The sequence below is a fragment of the Syngnathus leptorhynchus genome, chromosome 8 (genome assembly GCF_054491065.1).
Source record: "Syngnathus leptorhynchus isolate UIUO chromosome 8, UIUO_Slep, whole genome shotgun sequence".
In the NCBI taxonomy this organism is placed as follows: Eukaryota; Metazoa; Chordata; class Actinopteri; order Syngnathiformes; family Syngnathidae; genus Syngnathus; species Syngnathus leptorhynchus.
The window spans coordinates 1,497,178-1,506,763 of NC_141202.1; the positions used below are offsets into that span (position 1 = coordinate 1,497,178).

The 9,586-nt window shown below is 41.2% G+C and overlaps 2 protein-coding genes across 9 annotated transcripts; one reads left to right on the forward strand and one right to left on the reverse strand.

Annotated features, from left to right (window-relative positions):
* The first annotated feature begins 314 nt into the window (after positions 1–314).
* Positions 315–7,147, forward strand: mettl6 (methyltransferase 6, methylcytidine). 6 transcript variants are annotated; one of them, XM_085919511.1, is made up of 8 exons: positions 315–468; positions 1,242–3,013; positions 3,773–4,072; positions 4,245–4,616; positions 4,718–4,852; positions 4,923–5,093; positions 5,182–5,323; positions 5,717–7,133. In XM_085919511.1, exons 4-8 carry the CDS (start codon positions 4,368–4,370, stop codon positions 5,857–5,859), a joined length of 840 nt encoding a protein of 279 aa, XP_085775637.1. In that variant the 5' UTR covers positions 315–468; positions 1,242–3,013; positions 3,773–4,072; positions 4,245–4,367; the 3' UTR covers positions 5,860–7,133. The 6 variants fall into 6 exon arrangements, with proteins under 6 accessions (XP_085775637.1, XP_085775639.1, XP_085775638.1 ...); XM_085919513.1 differs by having other exon boundaries at positions 2,916–3,013; XM_085919512.1 differs by lacking the exon at positions 3,773–4,072.
* eaf1 (ELL associated factor 1) lies at positions 479–4,922 on the reverse strand. Of its 3 annotated transcripts, XM_085919510.1 has the most exons (7): positions 4,902–4,922; positions 2,929–3,042; positions 2,244–2,338; positions 2,044–2,180; positions 1,742–1,908; positions 1,434–1,676; positions 479–1,337 (listed from the first exon to the last, which is right to left on the reverse strand). In XM_085919510.1, the coding sequence occupies exons 2-7, from the start codon at positions 3,029–3,031 to the stop codon at positions 1,288–1,290; spliced, it is 795 nt and encodes a 264-aa protein (XP_085775636.1). In that variant the 5' UTR covers positions 3,032–3,042; positions 4,902–4,922; the 3' UTR covers positions 479–1,287. The 3 variants fall into 3 exon arrangements, with proteins under 3 accessions (XP_085775636.1, XP_085775635.1, XP_085775633.1); XM_085919509.1 differs by having other exon boundaries at positions 2,044–2,338; XM_085919507.1 differs by lacking the exon at positions 4,902–4,922 and adding an exon at positions 3,618–3,754 and having other exon boundaries at positions 2,044–2,338.
* Positions 7,148–9,586: the final 2,439 nt, after the last annotated feature.

A 9,586-nucleotide genomic window follows, 5' to 3' on the forward strand; every position in this document is an offset into this window, starting at 1 on the left:
AATAAATGCTAATTAATAGCCACTAGAGGTCGCCACAGAGCCACCAAAGATGACCAGTTTAGGCTTGTGACTATTAACGATTGTATTTGTATAAATAAATGGATACGTATGTATTTGACTTTTCTCCCAAGACACAAACCATAAAGAAATGTATTTTATTTTTCATTTTAGACAAGTTTTGCGTCATACAATGACATCAACCTGTTAACTGTCTTCCGGGTTTGGTCACGTGATTTTCGCAGACAGCGGATTGGCCAATACATGAATTGCTCTCATCATGTGCTGCTCAATTGATTGGAAAAGGTGCGCTCAGAGGAACATTTTGGACGGAAAAGTTTTCTTAAGTGCGTGTTTGGTGCTTCATTTGATTTATGACAGCAGTTTTTTAAAGAAAAATCATTCATCTGTAACTTGATTGACGAATCGTTGCTCAGTGAACCCGTGGGAAGAAAATGAAGTCATCCAAAAGTAAGTCAAACTTTTTTTTATTCTGTCGAAAATTCAGTGGAGACATCTGGAAGGAAAATGAACACATCTCATCATTCATCTTCAAGTACTAGTACACACAACTTCAACCAGCAGCAGAAATACTTTACACCAATTTTATTTCAACAAACTCATTAGTACAACAAAAACAAGTGCAGTGCCAATATGTCTAGGATTCTCTCAGCTGCCATTTTGTACAAAATGACACACTGAAATAAAAATTCCAAAAATACTTTAGCGTGAGAAGTCAAGAACAAACACGCAAATGATAAGATGAGCACCAATAAAGAAGAGATGGATGTTTTTTTTTATCCGCATCACATGTCAAATTCCTGTTGAACCTTTCAATATCTTTTCAATTTTCTAACACATCCCCAAATAACCATACTATTTTTTTCACTGACTCGTTTTAACATTTGATGCTTCAAATTCCTGAATGTTCTTTTTTTAACATTCCTTGACTAAAAGATCAAATTTAATCAAGTCTTCAATTTTTTGAACAGAGAACAGTGGTTAACATTTTTGGACTGACTACAAAGTGTCACTCAACAAAATGAGATAAATTCCCTTTCCAAAACGTTTTCAATTAAAAGCCTAAAACTAGAGATGTTGCTAAAAAAAAAGAATGTATTGAAAATAAAACCCTTCTTCCAAATAGAATCTTCCATCTATAAAGTCTCTCTCTTGTATAAAATTAAATATGTGGCATCATCTGAAAAAATACTCTATGACCTGACCCATTAAAAAAAAAAAAGGAAAAAAAAGAAACTGTTGGTGAGGAGAGGCGTCCGTCCGGCTGATTTAGTCGTCGTCGCTGTCACTGCCAGACTCGCTGAGCTGAAGATCACTTCCTGTTGTCATCGTCACGAGGCAGAAAAAGAAAGAAATTCTTGAAGGACATCTTTACAGCAAAAGGTCACACGGTTCATTGGACACTTGCTACTTACTGAGTGTGTTGATGAGCTGATGGTTGGCGGGCGGCTGCCGCTCGCCTCCCCCGTTGGCGAGGCGGCCCGGCGGCGAAGACGGGACCGGGCCCGGCGGGCGGTTGGCATCACGTTCGCAAGCGCCGCCTCCTCCGCCATCGCTGCTGTCGCCCGCGCCGGGCGAGGCGTTGGGCGAACCGGACGAGCTGCTGCTGCCGCCGCTGCTGCTCATCTGCTCGATCACGTCCACTTCTGCTCGCAGCTCTGCGGGAAAACCAAAAATGCCTCAGCACCATAAAGGATTCTTTTTCAAAGAATGGCCGCCTCACCTCGTTTGATGTCGTCCAGCTGCGGCTCGGGGGAAGGGTCGTCCTTGGAGGGCGACGTCTTGGCGGTGACGCCCGGCTTCGTGGGGGCCCGGAACTGAGGTCCCGCTTGGTTGGTCCTCACCGCCTGCTGCTCGATGCGAGCTTGGATCTTGCTGCTGCCTTCAGCCCTGAGCAAACAAGCCAAGGATGTTAGCTCACATCTTTGCTGCCCCATAATGGACTTGTGTGAATCTTCCTTTCCCTTAGGTCAAATTTCTTTGGCGCCCTCTTGTGGCATGTTAGGTTTAATACATTGACTTCACCTGGTTTTCTTGACCTGGATGCTGCTGCTGAGTTTCTCCAGGACAAAGCCGCCCGTGTCGTGATTGATGATGAGCACGCAGTCCTTCTGATACTGCCGCTTGTTGCCTTTAAAGACTGTCATGGGCGGCGTGGAGCCCTGCCGACAACAACAAAACTCTTTTGTAGCTAATGCAAAGAAAGCAGGTATGAGAAGTTGTACCGGAATGTGAGGCAGCGTGATGGTGACTTCGTCTCCTTTGCCCACGTGCAGCTCTCCTTCGCAGCTGGTGTCGATGGACGCGGGTTTGAAATCGTCTGTTCAAGCAAAAGTCAATTCACGTGTTTTGTATTTTATCCAATTTGATAGTTTGGTGTATTACCATTTTATTCTGTGCTGTGTCATTTGGCTAATTGAGTATTTATATCATTTGTTTTCAAGTAATCTAAGACTATTGTAATATGTCTTTTTTTATTTATTTTTGTCATTTTGTCTTTGATACTTTTAGTACTTTGAGTATATATTTATTTCTTGTATGTTTTTCATTTGTATTTTTGGTCTTATTGTATTTTTCTACCTCTTTTTGAATATTTCTGTATTTTGTTGAGTTTTCTCTGCAGTTTAAAACTAAGGATATGGCTATGTAACAAAAACGTTTTAGTCTTATTGTATTTTTTCTACCTGTTTTTGAATATTGTGTCTTTTACCATCAATATTTCGAGTTTTCTCTGCAGTATAAAAGTAAGGATATGGCTATGTAGCAAAAAATATGATGCAATTGTTTCACAAAAACAGCTGTACCACTGTTTTCAGTCACGACATCTGATTGACTCTGTTGTCATCTTGATGGATGTGTTGAAATGTGCATAGAAAAGGTGATTTTTCTGATGGCAGTTGACTCACTCACATCTGATTGTGTGAAAGGAGGACTTGGGCCTTTTCTCGAAGCTTTCCCCGAGCTTCAAAACATGCTCCTCTTTGTCCAGCAACGGGTTCGTACTGCCGTTCATCTTCTGTCTTTCTACTTGTCACGGGAGCCGAACGTTCAAATGTCCATCACAAATTCCGCACATAAAAACGAACAAAAGCTCGTAAAATAAGCGTCATTTTCAACATTTAATCAGCTGCGACTAGGTTAGCAACAAAGCTAACTGTTAGCAAAACATACCATACGTCATTTCCGCATTTAGCCCAAGCTGTCAAACTTCACATTTGAAGTTATTTCTTTTGCATTGATTTTTCTTTTTATAATACTTTTTGTATGCAACCATGCCTACTATTTCTGTTGGTCAAATACAAGTATTTTATATGCATAGCCAACCAAAATACAATGTGATGTATTTATTGTTTTTGTAATGTTTCTCATTTTTGTCCGCTAGAGGTCAGCCATGTACAATTTTAACACGTTATTCTGACCGAGACAAACCATCCATTTTCAGATAAAATATACGGAATATCTTAATTTGTTGACGGGTCTCCTGATGGATATTTTTGCTGTTTTCCTCACTATGCAGGCAATTTGGAATTCCCGAATCACACCTCACAATGTCTTTTAAGTATTGTATTTTTAAAATGGATCAAATCCTTCATACTCACAACGTTATCCGACCGATCACCAAGTGTATTTTTTTTTTTTTATTCACAACTTGTTGTCGATCTTTACATACAAAACAGCTGCTAGTGGATGCAATTGTGCATTTGTAAAAAGACAAAACAAGATTATTAGTATTTTTTTTATTTATTTTTTGCAGCGTGACAACGTGTTTAGACGTGCGATGTGACGTCACCGTTAGACGCCTCCACTCGGACCATGACAACCTGCACGTTCTCATCGTCCGCATTCAAATAAATAAAAGAAAGCAGTCGTTGAGTGCGCCTCGTCTGTTTGTTGAGCGTCAACGTTTCAGATCAAACTTGACAATGAATATGCACGTTTTATAAGCCTATATGATGTATGTTTAGTTTTCTATGTATTTTTTTTTTATACGTAGGGACTTTTTTGACGGTCGGAAACATTAACATACGATGTCGTTTCTCTACGGACACTGTTGGTAGGTTTCATAACATTACACCCTAGTCAATGCAAGCTCCCGTAAATGTTTGTGAAACAACATACCTATCAAGTAAAAATGACTTTTTGTGTAATTAAAAAAAAAACATTTGTGGCCTCGTTTTGAGAATAAGCAGTATTGAGAATGGGTGGATGCTATTTGTCACTTGCAGAGGAAGTTTCTACACGGATCATGTTCACTGATGGACGACATGGAACCGGCTGCCGAAAAGACACGTTTTTGTTTGTTGACTTGAGTCCTTGCCACGTTTATGCGAAGCTTTTAATCATGCAGCATGGCCGCGCCAGAGAATCAAAGTTTGCCCCTTGGTGATAGCGTTACGCATTGTGATCAACAAAAAGACTTGTGCCAGGAGGAAAAGACCGGAGGAGAGCAGAGTCTAGTGTCCGCCTTCAAGCAGATGAAACTGGAGCGAGAAGCGCAGAAGAACTGGGACTTGTTCTACAAAAGGAACACTACAAATTTCTTCAAGGACAGACACTGGACCAGCAGAGAGTTCGAGGAGCTCAAGACGTGCAGACAAGTGAGAGTTATGCAGTTTGCCTGCACTATGAAGTCCAGCATCTTCTGCAACAATATAAGTGACATTACTCAATGTGGAAATGTTTTTTTTATCAATTGCAGTCTGAATCGCAGAGGTTAGTCCTGCTGGAGGCCGGATGCGGCGTGGGGAACTGCATCTTCCCTCTGCTGGAGGAAGAGTGCAACATCTTTGTCTACGCCTGCGACTTCTCGCCCAGAGCGGTTGATTTTGTCAAAGTGAGCCAATACCCCTTACTTGATTTTACCGTATCAAAAGTCTACACACCCTTGTTGTTTTCGTCGACAGAAGAATCCTCTGTGCCGTCCTGCTCGCTGCGCCGTTTTCCAGTGCGACCTCACTCGTGATGACCTGCGAGACAATATTTCCGAGGCGAGCGTAGACGCCGCCACGCTCATCTTTGTGCTTTCTGCCATCCATCCTGACAAGATGGCGCTGGCCGTTCGCAACATCCACAGGGTACGAGCGCATTATGCCATTTTGAATACAGCGAACCACTCTGCAATATACCGTAGAGAACATAAGTACTTTAGTGTTCTCCCTGAAGGTGCTGAAAGCCGGAGGCGTCGTTCTCTTCCGAGATTACGGCGTACATGATCACGCCATGCAGCGGTTCAAAGCCAGCAGCAAGCTGGCAGACAACTTCTACGTGCGACAGGATGGAACCAGATCCTACTTCTTCTCCAAAGGTGTGCCGATAATTATCACCCAAAAAAGCGAGAAAACCATTTTTTGAACGGGTTAATTTCTAAATCGATTACTATAAATTAATTCCCAAATATGAGACATTTTAATACTGAAAAATCATGTAATACATATTAATAAAAAAATATATAGGGGGGAAAATAGATAAGAAAATAAATATCTAAAAATAAATCAGGAGCCAAAAAAACAAATCTCAAATGTCAAATTATTTATAAAAAAAAAAAAAAAAAAAGCAATGGTCACCTGGACTGCTTTTGTTTTGTTTGTTTCTCCCCCATTTAACACGCACTTGACATGGTCATCTCTATTGGCATCTGAAATTCCCATTCATTCCCAAATGCCTCATCGTAACATGCCTGGCATCCGTGTGTTTCCAGACTTTTTGGCGGCGCTTTTCTTGGAGGCTGGCTTCTGTTGCGTGGCCAACGAGTACGTCCAGAGGGAAACGGTCAACAAAAAAGAAGGACTTTGTGTTCCCAGAGTTTTCTTGCAGGGCAAGTTCATCAAAATACAATCGTGACAACAACACGAACGCACGTACGTGGAGAAAGACCTGAGTGGTCGTAAAGTTCTAGAGGTGATTGTTAAAAAGGACTTTTGACTTTTTAAGTCGCATTTGTGTATATTTTACATTCATTTGTTTATTGGAGAATTTCCGCTTCATTTTGGAATATATGCATCTGTTGTACAAATCAAGTGCAATTTCAAAAATAGTTTTTAATCATTATAATGTGTTGTCAAATAAATCTCGAAATATTTCTTTTTTTTTTGGGCTACGAGTTCATATAGAAACAATGACTTTGAATATTCACATGTCTAAAAGTGAAGAAAGAAATGGTTCTGTTTTTGCGGAGTGATAAGTTCCTGTGGGTCATTCTGGGGAAGCTGGCAGGAAGCGCACAACAGTAAAAGGTCATGTGACCGACCGGTCCTGGCTAAAGCTTTTACTTTGTGGTTATATAACTTCCTTAAAATAAATGTGAAAAAGCAGGAAGTGCAGGTTAGCTAACATTACATGGTGTGAACGTATTTACCAAATTCGCTCTCCATGTTGTATTCAACCTTCAACTTGTCAAGAACCAACATTGAGATGGCACAAAAACACTCCCGAGTAGCGTGTGACCAACGAGCAAACAAACTCTGCTGCTCACCAAGCATCCTCATTTTCGTTGTGCCTCAGGTTACCTTCACCCTGAAGCAACCAAACAAGGTGGAGACACTTCCTCTCTCTTTCCCCGCGGTTTGCCGTAGTCACGCGAGCATGAGTATTCATCTTGTTATTCCCCCAACGTGAGGGAGAGCAACCAAGTAGCAGCTCGTCATGTAAGTGCCCCGAGAAGAAATAGAAAAATCTTTCTTTGGGTCAGTAGAGCGTGAAGAATCCGAAATCGGATCAATTAGCATAGATATGCAGAAGCGGATTTAATGCCGTGATTACTGTGTGGACTACAAAGTGTTTTTAAATAACTTAAATGTTTTCCATTAGTGGACAGTAATAAAAGTAAAAATACTTTTCTGTACCTTAAAGTTTTTATTATATAGTGCCAGTTGCCGCCACCTGCTTCTTGCTATACTGTAAAGAAAAGAGTTTTTCTTCAAAACACAACAAACTTTAAATTTGGTAACATTTTGCCTTTCGAAGACTAAAAGAAGGCAAAACAACGTAACCAAGTCATAGATAATTCAATATCGGGGACAGCGGCTGTGCGTCACTCAGTTGAGCAATTGAAAACAAATTCTAAAGCTAAAAGGGTCACAAAGTGGGAGATTGTTGGCGATTGCAGATAAAATGATTAATTAGAGCAATGTAATTACAAGTAGAATAATAAAGTTTGTTAAATGTTATGCCACTGTCGAGCAAAACCATCACATCTTGTCTTACTTTCTGTGCACGCTCCCATTTGAAGATTTGGGTCACTTGGAAACATCAGAAAATCAAGTCAAACAAAAAAAGATGTAAAACCAAAATGGCTGCCGCTTGAGGTGGAAATAAACAGGTGAATTTTGCTGCCTTTTGTTAGCCATTCATTCATTCACATGGACATGAATGAACATATTGTTCAGAAAATAGCTTTGTGTCAGTCATAAGCAAGCAATAAGTTCCATAAATGCACTTGATATGCCTTTTTTCTTTTCTTAGACCGTGTAAAAGGCTGAAAATGTTGCATGTATTTTTAGACATATCTGACTTGGCCTCTTTACGAGTGTTCTGTGACATTTTTCAACCCCAGAGTGCTCTAGAAGACCAAATGTGTCTTAACAAATAGCATTTTTAACACAAGATTTAATTTCAACAATTTGCAAACATCAAAGCATCTCAGTCCATCGGCCAGACAATTGGGTCAAGTTCTTTAATGATATGGAAATGATGCAAATGCCTCTAATCGGATGATTTGTCCCAGGACAAAGCGTCATCTGTTATGTATTTCTAAGAACAAGAAACATGTGTATGCATACAGAAATATACAGTGTGGGTGCTTGGCTTTACAGAGATGATACACTGGCCAAGTCCAAAGAACAGCAACAGTCGTCACACTGTGCTCCTGATAGGAAGTTACTGTCCCTTTGTGGGTGTGTGTAACAGCAAGTGATTACGTTACAGATGCAAGATACAGGGACCTCAGAGCATTCACTGCTTGGGCAGCCCCCCAAAAATTGGCCAAAAGGTGACATGATTATCTTAGAAAAGTTTTATTAAATCTCATATGATAAAGCGTTCAAGATAAAATGTGTAAAGTCACGTGGCTTTAAGAAGCCAATCAACATAGTAGCTCGAGTCTATGCAAATGAGGGGGCGTTACCAGAAGTAGTCTTTCGCTCGACGGTGTTACATGTCAAGTTGCTCCCATGTTATCTTACTCCCCGTCTCGAGTTACGACTGTCATGGTAAGGCGAGTTGCGCAGTTTTGTGTTTCGCGACTGCAGATTCGTCACAAGAACTTCCCTGATTGCAAAACCTTTCAAATTCTCAATAAAAACACTGAACGAAACGTCTCGTTTGCATTTCTGACTGGTGTACCTAATGACAAGCCACTTCATTAGGGAAAAATCATGGTCAAAGCTTAAGTGAAAGCGAAAAGTGCCACACCCGCCCTCACCCCCACTTTCTGACTGGCTGTTGGACCTGTGACGTCACTCGGACACTCTATTAGGTACGCTGCCATTTTAAGGTGTACCTAATAACAGGCCACTTCATTAGGGAAAAATCAGGGTCAAAAGTTAACAAAAGTGAAAAGTGCCACACCCGCCCTCACCCCCTCTGTGACGTCACACGGACACAGGTGTACCTAATCACTTCATTAGGGAAAAAGTTTAAGTGAAAGTGAAAAGTGCCACACCCGCCCTTACCCCCACTTTATGATTGGCTGTTGGATCTGTGACGTCACAAGGACACTCCATTAGGTACACCGCCATTTTAAGGTGTACCTAATCACAGGCCACTTCATTAGGGAAAAATCATGGTCAAAATTTAAATGAAAGTGAAAAGTGCCACACCCAAACAACCCCCCACTTTCTGATTGGCTGGTTGATCTGTGACGTCACACGGACACAGGTGTACCTAATCACTTCATTAGGGAAAAAGTTTAAGTGAAAGTGAAAAGTGCCACACCCGCCCTCACCCCCACTTTCTGATTGGCTGTTGGACCTGTGACGTCTCAAGGACACTCCATTAGGTACACCGCCATTTTAAGGTGTACCTAATCACAGGCCACTTCATTAGGGAAAAATCATGGTCAAAATTTAAATGAAAGTGAAAAGTGCCACACCCAAACAACCCCCCACTTTCTGATTGGCTGGTTGATCTGTGACGTCACACGGACACAGGTGTACCTAATCACTTCATTAGGGAAAAAGTTTAAGTGAAAGTGAAAAGTGCCACACCCGCCCTCACCCCCACTTTCTGATTGGCTGTTGGACCTGTGACGTCACAAGGACACTCCATTAGGTACACCGCCATTTTTAGGTGTACCTAATAACAGGCCACTCCATTAGGGAAAAATCATGGTCAAAAGTTAAATGAAAGTGAAAAGTGCCACACTCAAACAACCCCCCACTTTCTGATTGGCTGGTTGATCTGTGACGTCACACGGACACAGGTGTACCTAATCACTTCATTAGGGAAAAAGTTTAAGTGAAAGTGAAAAGTGCCACACCCGCCCTCACCCCCACTTTATGATTGGCTGTTGGATCTGTGACGTCACAAGGACACTCCATTAGGTACACCGCCATTTTAAGGTGTACCTAAT

Coding starts and splice junctions, on each gene's coding strand:
- eaf1 (XM_085919509.1), bottom strand. CDS start 3,031: ATGAACGGCAGTACGAACCCGTTGCTGGACAAAGAGGAGCATGTTTTG. Junction 1,677..1,741: donor GCTGGACGACATCAAACGAG/GTGAGGCGGCCA, acceptor GTTTTCCCGCAG/AGCTGCGAGCAGAAGTGGAC. Junction 1,338..1,433: donor TCAGCTCATCAACACACTCA/GTAAGTAGCAAG, acceptor CGATGACAACAG/GAAGTGATCTTCAGCTCAGC.
- mettl6 (XM_085919511.1), top strand. CDS start 4,368: ATGGCCGCGCCAGAGAATCAAAGTTTGCCCCTTGGTGATAGCGTTACG. Junction 4,853..4,922: donor GAGCGGTTGATTTTGTCAAA/GTGAGCCAATAC, acceptor TTTCGTCGACAG/AAGAATCCTCTGTGCCGTCC. Junction 5,094..5,181: donor CCGTTCGCAACATCCACAGG/GTACGAGCGCAT, acceptor TTCTCCCTGAAG/GTGCTGAAAGCCGGAGGCGT.